Below are 17,505 nucleotides of genomic sequence, written 5' to 3' on the forward strand. Positions count from 1 at the left end.
GATGTCTAGTGTATTTCTACTTTGTTTATTGTCTGTTTTTTGTGTCCCCCGTTGACTTTCTGTTCAGAAGGGTATTGTTTTTATTTAGACACAACACATTTATTCTACTGCTCTATTAAACTCAACCTAGTTTAAGAATAATCATTTAATCAAGTGGGTATTAATGGCATTTGAGCTGCATGGTAAGATATGCTTCATATTGGGAAGGGCAAGTCCTGTGTATTTCTCATTCCAGAAAAAAAAAATTGCCTCATAATATAGTGAGTGACTCAACAAACATTACGTAAATGTTAGTAATGTCCAGGTCCTAATTATAGTGCCTGTGTTTATTGGTAAAGTGTAAAGAGAGCGCAGGTCAGCAGGAGAGAGGAGGGAGGACACTCATACAGGAGACTCTGAGACGGTAAAAGACGACCAGACCTTTAATATGCATCCATCCTGATCCTGAAGCAGTGGTGGTCAGAATTATACAGCAGGACATTGCAAAAAGATTTATGTAGTGGAAAATATTGGTCGATTTTACAATCTGTCTCTGCATCGATACAGAGTCATCCACATCACGATGCATCAAAAAAGCAATTAATTTCCCAATTTATGACTTTCCCGGGCTTTTTTCACTCCCTCTTTCGTTGGTTGCACTTATATATGCGGCCAGTTCTATTGATATTATACATTGCTTGAATCAAATTGATAAAGATGTCACGGAAGTCAAATTTGATACAGGTTTCTAATTCCTATCAAAGGGTTTTTCCAAATCCAAAAGTAAGGATCAATGTTTTATAGTTGTCAATTAAAAACATTTAAAAAAACATCAGTACCAGAGCATTTACCCTTTAACATTTTTTTATTTTTGCTAACTTGATCTCATCAGATGTGACTGGCAGAGTCAGGTTTGCATTTTGTTTTTCTGTTACCTGCGGTAGTTGTACCTCAGTTAAACATGCTGTGTTGCAAATTGTTGTCAGGACTTTAAAGTTGCTGATAATATTTTACAAAGTCCTCTGCTATGTCTTGTGTACCTTTTAAAATTATATTTCTGGTATAATCTTTATTTGATTACCATTTTTATTTTATTAGTTGCTATTTCAATTAACAGGCCAGGTTTTTTTTAAATTATTTTGCGCATTAACATTGTCAAAATAATGTTTTCTAGTGTCTACTGTTACAGCTGTAGCCATCCCTTGTCCATGGGTCTGTTTATGTATTCATTGGAGTCCCCAGATGCTCTTCCTTCTTCCTGGCTGGTGGGGGAGGCAAAGATGGAGATCCAGATTAGAGCGGCGTCCTCCCTAAACATCCAATCAGCATGAAACAATTTGGGCTGACAGTATAAATTATGCCCAGCTGTACCAGTTGGGACAGCTGTATGTCCTGTGTGAACAGCTCACCAAACTAGCTCCTGAGATCGTGTTTGAATTAAGAATTGATGTTGACTGAGAGTCAGACTAGAAGTGTTTTTAGAGAATTTATGACTTTTGATTGTGTTGTTAATGAGTATTGTTTTTCATTTTTTTGTTGTTTTCATATTTTAAATAGCGCCTTGTTGCTTGTTTTTTGGTAAATTCAATCTTAAAACCAGGTTTAAAAATAAACTAAACAACTTTCACATACCAAAAACATGTGGTTTTATGTTGCCACCTTTTTCATAGTGAGCCGGATCATAACATCTACCTTTCCATTTTATTCTGCATCATTGAAGAAGTGTTTGGTCTCTTTATTAATTAGATGTTTAGTTTCAATTGACAATCATCTGAATAAGTGGATAACATACAAGTAACATACCAAAACAACTTCTGCAGGTGGCAGTCACTATAAGACTGCCTGTTGAATGCAGATTCCCTAATCATAAATGGGAATCTAGGTCTACTATCTAAAAAAAAAAAAAAAAAGGGTTGCAACAGCAACTCTATTAATGTTCTTTCCTTTAAAGGTAAATCTTCCTCTGTATGACTTGGCTTTATCACTACTATATTACTTCCTTGTGGTTTCATTTTTAGCAGGCCTCCTGGGATTAATTATCTCATCGAGAATAAGTTAAATAAAACCAAACAGAAAAAGCATTCGATAGGGTTGAATGGGACTATTTATTTACTGTACTAAAGAAGTTTGGACTGGGTAATGGGTTCATTTCGTGGATACGTCTCCTTTACACATCACCACAAGCAAACATTTCCACTAATGGCATTCAGTCCAATTTTTTTACTCTAACCCGTGGCACCAGACAGGGGTGTCCCTTATCTCCTCTATTGTTTGCACTAGCTATAGAGCCCCTGTCGATCTTTCTGAGGTCCTCCTCCACTTTTACTGGGATCTCACGATTGGGCACAGAATTTAAATTGTCACAGATCCTGTCCTTTCGATTCCCACAATCTTATCTGCTTTCCAGAGATTTGGTTCTTTCTCAGGCTATAAAGTGAATACTTCTAAAAGCGAATGCTATCCTGTCAATGCTTCAGCATCACAGCTCACACAATCAGATGTCCCTTTCAAAATGAGCCTTTCTGGCTTTAAGTATCTCGGGATCAACGTAACCAGAACGTTAAACTCTCTTTTTTCTGCTAATTTCTCACTTTTAATGTCTAAAATTAAGTCTGACCTCCAAAGATGGAAGAGCTTGCCTCTCTCGTTAATTGGAAGAATTAACGCGGTTAAAATGAACATTCTGTCCAAATTTCTTTTTTTGTTCCATTGTCTGGAGCCACCTAGAGGCACAGTCATGTGTTTCATCCTCCTTACCTGCTCTACTTACCTCTTCTATTCCATCCAACCTCTCAAGCTTCACAAATAATCAAGTGGTTCACTCCACACTTAAAATTTGGTATCAGTTTAGGAAACACTTCAAATTTAAATCAACATCTACTTTAGCTCCTTTACTGAACAATCATTTATTTCAACCTCCACTTACAGATTCAACCTTTCTCACTTGGCATAATAGAGGCCTGAAATGTTTTAAAGATCTTTACAAAGATGGTATTTTTCGCAGCTTTACAAATCTCTCAGGAGAATTTCATCTCCCAACTTCTCATCTTTTTCGTTACTTTCAAATTAGACACTGCGCTAAAGCTTTGTTTCCATTTTTTTCCCTCCTCGCCGCCGACCCTACAATGGGAGGTGCTTTTAAATCACGATCCACTTCAAAAATCACTCATCTCTAAAGTTTATAATGAACTTCTGTCTTTTGATTGCTCTCCAGTTACAAAAGTTAGGGCTGCCTGGGAAGATGAACTGGATCTAAATTTGGAGGATGACTGGTGGGACACTGCTCTTAAGAAAATTCATACAAGTTCATCCTGCGCTCGTCTCACACTTATACAATTTAAAGTTCTGTTTAGAGTCCACTTTTCTAAAGCGCGACTGTCGCAAATCTACCCCAGTATCACTGACAAATGCGACAAATGTCATGCCTCATCCTGCAATTTAACCCATATGTTCTACTCTTGTCCGCTACTCTCTTGCTTTTGGCTGAACTATTTTGATACCATGTCAAAAATACTTTCAGTGATTATAAAAGTCTCCCCCCATGTTGCCATATTCGGGCTCCCAGAGAACCATAACCGGTTTACCTCTAATCAATTAGACATTTTAGCTTTCACTTCTTTACTGGCAAGACGCCACCTTCTTCTCAACTGGAAGTCAACTAAAGCTCCCTCTAGCACTCAGTGGCTCAACGACACCATGTCTTTCCTAAAGCTGGAAAAGATTAGATATTCGGTGAAAGGTAGCTCTAACAAATTTTATAGTAAGTGGCTTCCCTTTCTTACATTCTTTCACTCTCTCCAGTCTCTGCCCCCTGATTGACGGACCCCCCTCTCTCTCTCTCTTTTCTCTCTTTCTTCTTCCTTTTTATTCACTCATTTACTTATTCTTTTTTTTCTGTGTTTTCTTTTGTTTTTTGGTTTCCTTTTAATTTATTTATACTGTGCAGCTTTAATACTTAATTATTATTTAATAGAATTTACAGTTATCTATCTTTCATTATTATTATTATTATTTTCATTGAGTTGTGTAATGTATTGTTCGTATGACCACGTTCATGTGGTCCATAAAATAAGAAAAACATCCTAGGAGGAAGACTGTATACCTTACTCTTAATCCATTGTGATGCACAGTGTTTTTATGGTGTCAATGTCTCTATATATTGTTAATTGTCTGACTGTGATTTTGAGATACCCAATGTAAATTTGACATTGCTTCCTGTTCTACTGTGCCATACCTTCTAATAAAAATATTAAAAAAAATAAAATAAAACCAAACAAAAAAACTCACATTTTCTATCTTTATTCTAAATTGTATATTCCTTCTTTAGAAGCAACATCTGTAAAGATTAGAGAAAAGTACAGTGAGATCATTAAGACAATTGTTTTAAAGTCCTCATAATAAAAGTATCGTTATCTTCGTTATGATAGAATCTTTGATCATTCTCATACAGTAAATCTCTTCACCACGAGGAGAGTACAGCCCGACTCATTCCACAGATACTCCCTTCTCTCTAAGCAGTACCCAAGGTCAGGTTATAGATAAAGAGTCAACTAGCAGTAAATTGTAATATCTACGCTCATGGACTTTAAGATCTAATTCAGATGCCCAGTTAGAGAGGCACCAACTCCAATTCTTTTGCGTATTTCATCAGTGGCTAGAGGTAAAGGTTAGGTATGCATGCGTTTGTGGATGTGCCATTGGGATGGGTGACGCAAGATGAGGGACATAAATTGGGATGCTGTGGCAGACATCTTCAGATTTGGGGGTGAAAATTGCTCATGTAATATATTAGCATCTCTGTAATGTTGCACCTACTGGTCTCCTTGATGCATCAAGCCTACATTACATTATTCTGAATAATACATCAGCTGCTGCCTGAGTTATCCTTTCACCAGCTTCAAGAAAATTTCCATCACATTAGTGAATTAACAATCATATTTCTCAGGTTTTCCTACACTTACTCATTCAACACATGTAAACAAATAGTACATACGCCTTTTAATACTTTTTAAACAAGTAAACAGCTCTTTCAACAACTTATGTTTCTAAAAATACCATTTCTCTTTAAATATTATGTCTTAAGAAAGAAAAAAGATAGTGTGATGGCCCAGCCTGTGAGCAGTGCCCCACATGGCTGAGGACAGCCAAACAAAGGCAATCCAGAGGCGTGGTGTTGGATGGGCTGTACTACCCCAGAGTATCCTTATAGGGAACTCCTCCCCTCCCAGGTGTCTCTGATTGTCCCTCACAGGTGGATTGAATCACCAGGCAATCAGGAGCCATCTGAAACCTCAACCAGAGGATACGGAAGCCAGACTGTCTTGAGCTACAGAGGAGTGAGAACCAGACGCTTTCCCAGACTGTCTCAGGGTAAGAGGCCTTTTATATTAATGAAGAGGAATATATGCTGTCTCTCTCTCTTGGACCAGGAAGAGCCCGACGGAGCCCCTGATGCCAACTGCCAGTCTGGTGAAGCTTTTTGAGTTACCTTTATGTGCCCCCTTCCTTTTCCCCCTCAGTTTATAAATAAACTCCTAAGTTATATTCACCACAACCCCTGCTTCTGACTGCTCCTTTTCCAGTTCGTGTACCCACTGTTTACTCTTGCAAGGCCAGGCTCCCACAATAGAAAAAAAGAAAAAGTCCAAATGACAAGTCCAAAAAGCTTTCCCGTCCTAAAAGTATTGGCCCAGATCCCAGTCCTTCATTTGTCATTCTTTCGCTCACTCACAATATCACTATGTGCGCATGTACTGTTTGCATTTGTGTAGGTATCTGGAAAAGGTTGTCACGATAGCTTTGGAGCTATACTCAAGTCTTACATCTCAGCTTCCTAGGCAGGTCTGCAGCTGTCCCTTTTTCTCCGCCGAAAGTGTGGCCTGGGTCTCAGATTTTCCTGCCCCAGCAGATGTGAAGCCCTGCTAACGGTGCCTTCAGGACAGAGTGCTGTGCCTGCCTCCCTGGCCTCCACAAACTTGTAGCTTTGCTGGGAAGATCAGATGTGATTTCACTCCTTTCTCTTACAGTTATTTTCTTATTGGAGAATATTGACTTCTCTCTTTTTGTAGTTTCAATGAATAGTCTTGGTCAAAGTTAATTGTAACTGCCCTGTAGAGTATTTAAAGCTTTCTTTACAAATGCGCATCAAGACTTTTTAACGAGTGTCCCATGACAACAATTTTACTATTGAGAATGGTGTTGTCCCACTATGTGTAGGTTTCCTCTGATGTGATCAATGAACTGCAACATTACGTTGCTCTGCTGGGATTTCCAGTTTCTCTGTTCTGAAGTTCACAATTTATTTTCTAAATATTCCAGTTTTTCAACCATTTGTTTTTATTGCTGCAGCAGATGGCTCAGTGTTTTATTAGTTGATGTTCTTCTCCCCTGCAAGTCATTTTTCAATGTTCCACAGCCAAAATGTAAATGTATTAAATAATATATGCAATACTTTTAAATGTGAAAGAACTCCATGCTGTACATTCATTGTCTTGGTAGTGCACAGTTTAATCCAAAAGCATATTCAAATACATAGTTGAATATCCACAGAAAATAAGGATACAAGCTCTGTTCATGAGTTACACTTCCTCGACAATGACATACTAGCCTGACGGACACAGCTGTGCTGACAGTGTTCTGTCTCTTATGGCAAAGAAGGAAAAATAAAACACTGGGTTCTTATCTAAAGTGTATCAAATCAGAAACCAAAAGATAAACATTGTTTTAACCAACCATAATAAATATAGAAATTAACTCTATTAGCAATGTGGCAACTCATCCTGAGTTAAGGGAGGAAAACATGAAGTGTTGTGTAGATGAAGCTCGTGCAGGTCGTCCTCATGTTGCGGCTGAGGACATCAGGGGCTGCAGTGCTTCATCTAATGAGAAGAAGAAATTCACTGTTAAAGATGGTTTGTGTATGTTCTAGCAAAGACTGGTTCATACAGTTTATTCTGTGGTCAGCAGGTGGAGGCACCACAGATTTCAGACATAACCGATGTACTGGGCTCTGGGTTTGTACCCTGATGGTTAAATGCACATATTGTAAGTCCCTTTGGATAAAAGTACTGAAAGAAATAAAACATTTTACAAACATGTCTTTCTACCTCATCTGTAATAGTCAAGGTGATAATCTCCTACAGAGCTGTTGATAACAGTCCACTTCCCTCAGCGTGAAAACATAATTGTATAATTAATGAGAACTGTTTACAACACTGTGTGGAGATTATAATCATCTCAACTGTAATTCATTCCATAACAGGCTAAATAAACGAGGTGCCAATAGTCATTGTGGATACACCAGCCTGTATCAGAGCATTTGTGAAACAGTTACTATCACATGCATTGTGATTAACTTATTAAAATAAAAATCAAGTAACAACCAAACGCACGACTGAGGTCAACCTGCTTCGATTTGTTCATTAGACGTGTTAAATAAAAGGTGACTTTTATAAAAATTACACATTAAAAACCACTTGAGGCATGTAAGCATATGATTATGATATATAAATAGGTTTTGTTGTTGTATAGTTTCAAGGTTACTTACTTCTAGTTCATGATAAAGTTTGCGACCATCCGGTAGCAGCTCCAGCACAGCGGTAGCCGTTAGCTCCAGAACCAGTCAACTAGAGCTCTGCTGGCGTTGCTAAGCTGAGAGTCGACACTCATGCTGCTCGTCCTTCCCCATTGATTGGTTAGCCAGGAACGAGGAGGAGTAGGCGCCGGGGAACGCCTTCTACTAGCCTCATTCTCACTCTGCATGGGCAGTTAATTACCAAGAGGTTCCAGGTGAAGCTGTAAGAGGACAGTCTTGGTGATTACTTTTAATCTGTAAGCACAATCAATGCAGCCAAACCTGAACCAAAGGTGCAAGATACAGACGCACTCAGTATTCATCCACCTGTGGTGAAAAAAATGCAAATTTTGCTCTCAATCGTAATCTCAGTAATTGCTGGATATGTCAACATATGGTAGCATCAATACCATGCTAGAAATTAGTACTTAAGGCACTTCTAGCAAGAATGGGTGTTATAATATGGGACATATATTTAAGTGTGTATTTACAGATGTCAATCCAACCCCATTCACTAAAGCAGAATACAAAATAGTCAATTGGAATGACCTTTCTTCTAGATTTAAAGATGTGGCAGATGATTGCTGTACTCCAACCTACAACTCAGACTTCGCAAAGTCCAAACAAAATGCATACATTGCTCTATCTCTTCTAAGATGTAGAGGCTGCCACTGGCGTGGACTTTTTTGCTCCACAACATATCCTTAACGCCTTGCTTTGTATTTTATCTAATTTATTTAACAAGGTCCAAGCAGCAGCTCCATATACTATACCACAGTCAAATATTGACCTAATCAGCCCTATATAAATATTTTTCTTGGAAGGTCCACGCAGACAGTGCATCAAATTCAGTACCTTTTTACATTTTTCTACCATCTTCTGAATATATATGATCCAGTACTTTTCAACTCACGTCAGTCACGGCCACCTCATCAGTCCAACTCTGCACACCTGCTTCTGATCAGCCACCAAGCCACTATTGTTCTTTGTCATTTATCATGCAAGACTCTCCCACACTTCTTGGACTGATCACAAAACCTGCCAGTCACCTGGAAAAGATCTCAGTCTATATGAGTTCCTCTGATCATCTGCCTTCTATCTCCAGTGGTGTGAACTGAGCTGCGTTCTGCTCCGCACACTACTCACCGGATCTCCATATTGAGTCTGTTCGAGCCAGAACCCCCAGTGATTTCTATTACTGAACTGAACTCTCTGATCACCTGCCTGACTTTCCCTGTGTGCGCTGAGAGATGCCTATTCCAACAACCCTACTGTATATTTTGATGTATTTCTGTTTCCTAAACACAACCGTTACATATATGGTGTATTACCACTCATTTTTAAATATGCATATCCACTTTTAAATTGCCTTTATACACAGCATACAGTTGTGTCCTGCAAGCCAAATTTTTCCTAGGAGAACGAAAGAATCACCCACCTTACTCAGCCTCTGATTGCTAAGTTTGGATAATAATATCAGAGTAAGCCAATCAGAGGCAGAGTAGGATGGGTAATTACCTTGTTTTTACTTCCCAGGAAGAAATATTCCCCACCCTTTACTTGACCTCCTGATTAACCAAACTCATAAAAAAAAAAAAAATCGGCCTCTAATGAAATTCAAACATAAAACAAACTACCCAAACTAAAATATTCAGCTAAAACGACCTTGGTGCTGCTCCCTAGTAGCTCAGGTAGTTCAGCGCCAGCACTGGTGCTGAACTACCTGATGTTCCCCACCCACCAGAGAGGATGCTGATGATGACAGAGATTCTTCCTTTTGTATAATAATTTGAAGTTATGCTGTCAACCATGGTGATAACTTTTTAATGTCAGAACCTTGTAAATTATGTTAATAACATGCAATATATATAGTAATATTTGTCAAATTGACAAACAGTAATGTTTGGAAACCCCATGACAAATAATTTTATATTGCAATACATGAAAAGTGGGATTTTCGTCAGTAAACTGTAAGTTGTTGTGGAAATGCAGGCTCATGACAGTTCACAGGAATTTGCAGGACACGAAAAACTACCAGGAACTGCTGTGAGATTTACAAATGCAAATCAGGATAGTTTAATTTACCAGTGGTGCAGAGGTTTCACCTTTTCCTCAAACAACTCCATTTAAAGAAAATCTCTGGTATAACTACATCAGGCTTAGTATAATTGTAGAATTATAAATTGTATGTTGAATAAATTTCCCTTGTGTAAGTAAGTATGCTATAATTATTGTAATCAGTGTTACAATTTTCATGATACATCTTATGATACATTATAGACATTGCATGTCTGTCAAGCTCATCCAATGTTTCCTTACTATTCACAGGCTAATTAGATCACACCTTCAATCCACTTGAAATACTAGTTATTTGATATACAAAATATATTTTATTAAGAATACCCACTTCAGGCACCACAACACTACTGCATATAACTATGTATAATAATCATAAATTATTTATATGTATATACAGTTGCGATCAGAAATATTCAACCCCCTCCCCTCATAGACATTATAGTGATGTGGATGACAGATACAGTTTTTTCCTATCGTTTTAGGCAATTTACCTAAACCATGTTCACATTCCCTAAACACTTCACACAGTGAGCATACCAGTAGACCATGTGAACCAAACTGTGGTTACTTGCCCCTATGCTAAGATACAAATGCTGGCAATGACGCCTTCTTCCAAATTTCATGGATACCTTCCCCAGTCAATGTTCACTACCGGCAAAACGCTGTGGAACTACAGCATATTTTACCAATGTTTAGATACTCTGTTCAAAACAGTGAACTTTCTGTTCAAACCCTAACTTATCAGTAATTTAGATCACTGTAGATGGAAAGATGCTGCATTTGGACAGACAAATGAAGTTACATGTTTGAATAAGAAAAAATATTTAGTTTATAGTTTATTTATTTTATTTTACAGTAATTTAGATTTTTTTCCCCCTGTGCACCATAGTTCTTGGTGAAATGGCATGGAATTACTTTTTTTACGTAAAAGCAACACTACATACAATGATCTGTACAAAACACAGAGGATAAGTTTTGCAATGCAAAACACCTTGTGGTCATTTCAGCTAATGACCTACTCAGGTGTTTTACATGTAATTTGTGCCTCGTTGAAAAAGGGCCTTCTTTGGCATTTGCTTTGGACTTCTTTACGTAGTTGGTATAGGAAAATGGATGCAGCAAGAGCAAGAGGAAGAGGAAGAGGTGGAGGTGAAGGTGAAGGTGAAGGTGAAGGTGGAGGTGGAGGTGGAGGTGAAGGTGGAGTAGGAGGAAGAGGTAGAGGAAGAGGTGGAGGTGAAGGTGAAGGTGGAGTAGGAGGAAGAGGTAGAGGAAGAGGTGAAGGTGGAGGTGGAGGTGGAGTAGGAGGAAGAGGAAGAGGAAGAGGGAGAGGTAGAGGAAGAGGGAGAGGGAGAGGAGCAGCAGCAGCAAGGACAGTTGTATCTGATGAAATCAGAGCAACTGTCATCGACCATGTAATCAATCGTGGTCTGTCCATGAGGGAAGCTGGTCTGAGGGTTCAGCCGAACTTGCCAAGATCAACGGTGGCATCAATCGTGAGGGTTTTCACACAAACTAACAGGTACTATACAGTATTTACAGCATTCTGACTGATGTGTTTGTAACAGTAGTAATGTGATGTGAGAAGTCTCCAAAACTCTCCTGACGTATCAGTGCATTTGTGTCTGACTCACTATTGTAGGACCCAACGGTTGCCCCACTCAGGTGGAAGGGGAAGAAAATTCACTTTGCCACAAGAAAATGCAATAGTGCAAATGGTTATTGCTAACAATAGTATAAGGCTAAGAGAAATTTGTGCAAACATCATCGCAGACATTGGTGTATTTGCCAACATTGAGAATGTTGGCACCACGACCATCGCCAGAGTGTTGAAAAAGCACCAAATTCGAATGAAGCAGCTTTACACTGTCCCCTTCGAGAGGAACTCTGAGCGGATAAAGGAACTCCGGTACCAATACGTCCAGGTAAGACTGAACACAGGACACACTGTCATGTTGATTGTGATTTTGCACAAAACTGTAAGCTATGCCATTTTTGTCTTATGGTATCTTGTGTATTCTCTAATTTCCTGAAGAGAGCCATGGAACTTGAAGCCAGTGAGAATGAACATGCGTTCATCATTGTGGATGAGGCTGGCTTCAACCTGGCAAAAACACGTCGCCGTGGAAGGAACCTGATTGGGAAAAGGGCCACGATAGATGTTCCAGGCCAGAGGGGTGCGAACATCACCATGTGCGAACGATGGACTGCAGCTGCAGAAGGCCGGCATAGGCCCATACAACACCGAACGCCTAATTGCCTTCATAGATGAGCTTTACGAAAGGCTCACAAGCAAGAGAGGTAGACAGGCAGAATCTACCAACGTATGTAATTGTATGGGACAATGTGGCCTTTCACCACTCCCGGCAAGTCACAGGGTGGTTTGCGGTGCAACCTAGGATGCATTACAAAAACTGAAAATTGTTATTCTCAGTTTCTCATAAAACACTTACAGTATTTACTGTATTTACAATTACAGTACATTTACCACACTCAATTGTGACATCTTTTGTGGGAGGTAAACCGACATATGAACACTGTCAGCAGATACTTGGCTTGGATTGTCATACTGTAATATTACAAACTTTATTACTGTAGTCCAAAGAAGTGTTTGTCTGTGTTTTTTCTCTTTTTTTCAATGCAACACTACAGGAAATCTATGCCAAACTGGAGGACACAGCAACATTTTATATATGCAATTGGCAAAGCTTCAAGATGTTAGTGTTTTTTAGGTCATTGTGTTCTGAGAGGAAACATGTGTTAAGTTATGGCAGCATTGTTTGTGGTGTGGTTGTTGTAGTGCATTTTGCACCAAAGGTTAACAGATATGCAGAGGTGTGTGTCTCTAAAGCCCACTGTGTTAAGTGATAGGGAAAAGTGACCATAGTATGGGTACATGACTGAAAACGATAGGAAAAAACTGTAATGACAAAAAACCTCATCAAACAACAAAACATATTTATTGATGCGTATTTTTGTTATTTTGACAACAGAAGTTGACTTACCTTTGAAGTTCAAATGAAAAATGTAACTCTTTCAACACATGTGAATGTGCAGTATTATTCAACCCCCTGCTTCAGTAAGTGGGGACAAGCTTCTTACACCTCTCGATCAGAATCTTTACCCATTTTTCACGTGCTAAAGCCTCTTATCTGAGTTGTTCTGACTAGGTTGCTGAGGGTCCTTGATGAAATGTTGAGCTTTCTTCTACGGCCAGGCAGGTTTGCAGCTGCTCCATAAGTTTTGAACTTCCTTATAATGTTCCCAATGGTGTCTCTTCGAATATAATTTTTTGGGGAAATCTTCCTCTACCCAAGGCCTTTCAGGTGTGATGAAATAATCTCCTCTCTCAGCTTTTGTGCAAGCTCCTTTGTCTTTTCCATGATTGCAACTCACCTTGAATACCTTCATGGGTGGGGTTTATATATGCATCACAGCTGAAGCAAATGAAAGATATGTATAGAGTTCCCAAAGGCTTAATTATGCATCAACTCCACTTTAGGACAAAAAAACTGTCAGACAGCTTTAAAAACAACAATATTATATAGGGGTTGAATAAGTGTGACATGGCTATCTTAACAAAATATACTGCTACACACAAATACTACATCATGCATTTTCCATGTTGATTTTATATACCAATCAACTCATAAAGAGTCATCCGAAATCTTGCTCTTTGAGCAAGATTCTGCTTTGCTCTTTAAGCAAGATTCTGTCAACTTTAATTCATAAATCCTTAAAATCTTTGGGGGGTTGAATTTCTGATTACAACTGTGTGTGTTTGTACATGACAGTATGAATGCGCAAGTAGTTAGTACAGGTATGAGCAAGTGAAACATTCAGTTTTTGCTTCTAATATCACATGATTGATCATACCACTTTGTAGTTGGCTGAAGGCTGGCCCCCTGAGAGGTTTAGGCTCCGCCTCTTCTCCCTGACAGAGCTGCTCTGGTTGCGGCGGATTCGCTCATACTGCTCTTCTATGCTCATCTTTGACTTCATCTCTGCAGGAAACACAGCACTCCTTGGACGTTCCTGTAAAAAATATGTGACATAGTAACAACTTTAGAAAATATTTCAGTCCTAGTTCTGTTGGAGCTTAGTCCACCATACAACTACATAGACAGTCAACTGCAATTGACTCTGAGACAAAGATGTTCAAGTCCCATCGCAATGACATAAGTTATTTGCAACGATGTATCAAAGCAAACCATCACAATATGTGTGGTATACCAAGGTTCAGTCCTATTTCTTTCCTTTTGTTTTGGTCTAATCTTTTTGATGCAATAACCTTTCTCCATTCAATGCTGAAATTATTTTGAAACCTTTAAATTAAAATCTACTGATCGTTACGATTATTCACAGATAATAGTTAATCAAACTGGTTGTAATGAATGAATTTAAACTCAAGAATTTTTAAACCCAAATGTTACTTAATTATTATCCGAGCATAATGTAAGCTCTTAACTATGGCATCACTTACAACTACATTTGAATTACTTTCTGAAATGAGCTATTACAGTTTGATCATGAGAAACATACTTGATGGTAATCACAATGTTATGGTTTCATGTCGTATGTTCCTGAGATGAATATATTGCAAAGTAACTAAGTTCAAGTGATCCATTTTATTGACAATTTGTCAATTTCATTTATTTATTTTATATTTTTTGTTTCTAGTGTATTGGTTACATATTGACAGGTTTCCATACAGAATTTAGTTTGAAGGCTTAAGACTGAACATCTGTGCACTGAGGTTTGGATAGGTGCAACTCGTATTTGGATAATATTAACATGTAGTTTAGGTTGACATACCCTAGAGATTCCATTCCGCACCCTGCCAAAATGCTGAGACACTTCAGTAGAGCTGCTTTGTAATTCGTCAGTGGGGGCCTTGGTTCTAAGAGGAACAATGCCAACTGGCAAGTGACACGAGAGATACATTCAGAAAAATATGAATGATGAAGGAGCTTAATTATCAGTACTAACACAATGTGGAAATGTTTGCATATCTTATCACTCTCAGTTATTTTATGATATAATCATACCTCAAAAGACAGAATAATGTGGACTCTGCTCCATGAGGTTCTGTTCACTTATCCAGGACTCAATAGCTAAACTATGATTATCAGCTTTCAAAGGAACCAAGGTGGTATCACATTGAAACTTGGGCTACAGTTGTCACCTTTATTCATGATGTATTGCCTCTCCTGGAACAGGTCCTGCATATCAGTGAGAGTGTTCTGTTCACCAACCTGGAGCTGCAATATGAAATGTGTAATCAATACCAAACCCAAAGGTTATGACTAATTTCAGGAAACATCCAAAGCTGCTGATGAAACAGAATGCATTCAATAATTTGTTTTTCAGTTGAGTAATTTGAGATCATTTTAAAATGCCTGTTACACCTGTTATAGCAGAAACAATACATTGCATATGGGTAAGGGCAGGGGTGTCCAAACAACGGCCCGTGGGCCATCTGCGGCCCGCCATCCATTTTTAATCTGCCCGCATCAAAAAAGAAAATTTAAAAAAAATACTAAACATTTTTGAAACTAACAATTTAGTAGCACTTAAATGGCACTTACTTATAGCACTTTGTAGTTTTGCTATATTTTTGAAGAAATTGTACTTTCTTGATTCTTGTTCCTGGTTTGTACCCTCGGGGTTGAATGCACTTATTGTAAGACGCTTTGGATAAAAGCGTCAGCTAAATGAAATGAGATGAAATGAAATGAAATGTAATGTAATGTAATAGACCAGTGGTTCTCAAAGTGGGGGGCGCGCCCTGAACAATTTCCAGGGGAGGCGCGTTTTTTTTTTAATTATTTTTTTTATTCATTGCTTTATAAACATTTTTTTTAAAGACTCACTCCTTCCTTAGTAATACCTTCCTGCACGTGCAGTAGGCCTATTCTTAGCCTAATCTAAGGATTAATTTGCTCCACAGTCTTTTTAGAAAGCTCATAGTGTTGACAATACAGCACTGTTCACACACATACACACACTTTAACGTGTAGTCAGATACACATAGCGTAAACACACAAACATAACACATAGTTCTTCTCCTGCTTCTCAACCTCAGAATGTTTCATACTCCTTAAAAAGGGAGTCTGGAATAGCGGACAGATAACAGGTTTTCAAACCTCTGGCTTCATGAATCACTTCATTATATTAGTTCTGAGACTCCCTCACACACACACAGCGGACAGATTAGACTAGAGGTTTTCATGCCTTTCTCACAGTTTCCTATGACCTCACTTCACTTCACACACACATAAAATAAGCGCACACGCGAGGCAATATGCTCATGAACTTTAGTAACCGCGACACGGCTTGCACGTCATCACGCAACGCCAGGAGGAGGACCAAACGACGCCAGGAGGACGACCCGACGAGATCCGACCAATCCCAATCCAAGAAGAACCTCTGTCATGCCCAGTATGAATATATAAGCTTTCTGCGTACTCTGCCTCACTGCCATTTTTCCTGTACAGGATCAGTGGACCATGCATGATCATTTGCTAGACACCGCAGTTTCCTGACCTGTGACCTCTGAATAAACCTGCTTAATTTGAACTTGAGAACGACGCCTCCTGCCTTTGATTTCCACCCGCAACAATAGCCCCAAGAGTTAGCCTTTTAGCTAGCTAACTTCTTCCAACTCCTTAACACCTTAAGCACAGCCTTATTCATTATTCGTGTGCAAGTCGCTCACAGCCACACATTCAAACACACTCACAAGACCACCCAGTGCAATTAAAACTTTATTAACTTCACACACACTGTACTATGGACAAGCTTCTGATTCGTAAAAGTCAGGCAACCGATGCGCCAGTTGCAAAGAAGTTAAAGCTTGGCAAATATGACGAGAGCTGTTTGCAGTTTGGTTTCACCGTCACTGGCACGACTGAGCAAAGTCCTCAGTGTGTTTTGTGTGCCAAGGAGCTGGCAAATGACAGCATGAAGCCATGCAAATTAAAAAGGCAGCTCAACACAAAACACCCTGATTTGAAAGAGAAGCCTGTGGACTTCTTTAAACGTAAACGTGATGGCCTCCAGCAACAACAAGCCACCATCTCCAAGCATAGCACTGTCTCCAAGCAGTTACTGGAGTTCTCGTATGTAGTTGCTCATAGAACTGCTAGGCTTGGCAAACCCCATACAATTGCCAAAACACTGATTTTGCCGGCCGCGCAAAACATGTGTAGAATAATGATAGGAGAGAGTGAAGCTGCTAAACTCAGCGCAATACCTTTGTCAAGTGACACTGTGTCACACCGAATATCAGAAATGCCTAGTGATAAAATAGTAATAATAATTGTCCGTATGGGCCTAACAATAACAATAGCCTAACCTTGGCATGTCAGGCCTATCAACAGTTGGTGGTGTAGTTGAGTGCGTCGGTGGCAGGTGGCGGCGGGGGGGGCAACTACCCCTAACCAGCTTTCGGGGGGCCCAGCTTGCAAAAGTTTGAACCCCTGTAAAAGACTATGGCCCACTGTATTGCACTTCTCAGTTTAGACCAGGGGGTTTCAACTGGTTTTGTCCAAGGGACAACCATTTTGACTAGAAAGTAATCCGCGGCCCACTGATGTGCCTACGTGCGCGCGTGCCTACGTGTGTATGTGTGCCTGCGTGCGTGCATGTGGATAGAAGGAGGTTTTAACATTTGGTTTTCCATGTTGGTTTTATTTAAAAACCTCAAACAAATCTAGATTAATTGCATTAAAATGCAGTTTATAGTTGTACTGCATCTCAGAACCATATGTACATCAATATATAACGTTCATGACTTAAATGTACAGACATGTAGCTGACATGTTGAGAGAACATTAAAGTAACGGAGATCAATAACAATCAACATAAACTTGGGC

General features: G+C 39.2%; 1 protein-coding gene across 3 annotated transcripts in view; it reads right to left on the reverse strand.

Annotated features, from left to right (window-relative positions):
- The window catches only part of plekha6 (pleckstrin homology domain containing, family A member 6), a 131,902-nt gene that overhangs the window by 11,457 nt on the left and 102,940 nt on the right, over positions 1–17,505 (reverse strand). For all 3 annotated transcript variants that reach the window (XM_061069665.1, XM_061069664.1, XM_061069663.1), the window contains 3 exons: positions 14,814–14,889; positions 14,444–14,547; positions 13,505–13,663 (listed from right to left, as the gene is read on the reverse strand). In XM_061069665.1, the coding sequence (XP_060925648.1) occupies positions 13,505–13,663; positions 14,444–14,547; positions 14,814–14,889 (339 nt within the window). The remainder of the gene's footprint in view (positions 1–13,504; positions 13,664–14,443; positions 14,548–14,813; positions 14,890–17,505) is intronic.

Source organism: Limanda limanda, chromosome 4 (genome assembly GCF_963576545.1).
Source record: "Limanda limanda chromosome 4, fLimLim1.1, whole genome shotgun sequence".
In the NCBI taxonomy this organism is placed as follows: Eukaryota; Metazoa; Chordata; class Actinopteri; order Pleuronectiformes; family Pleuronectidae; genus Limanda; species Limanda limanda.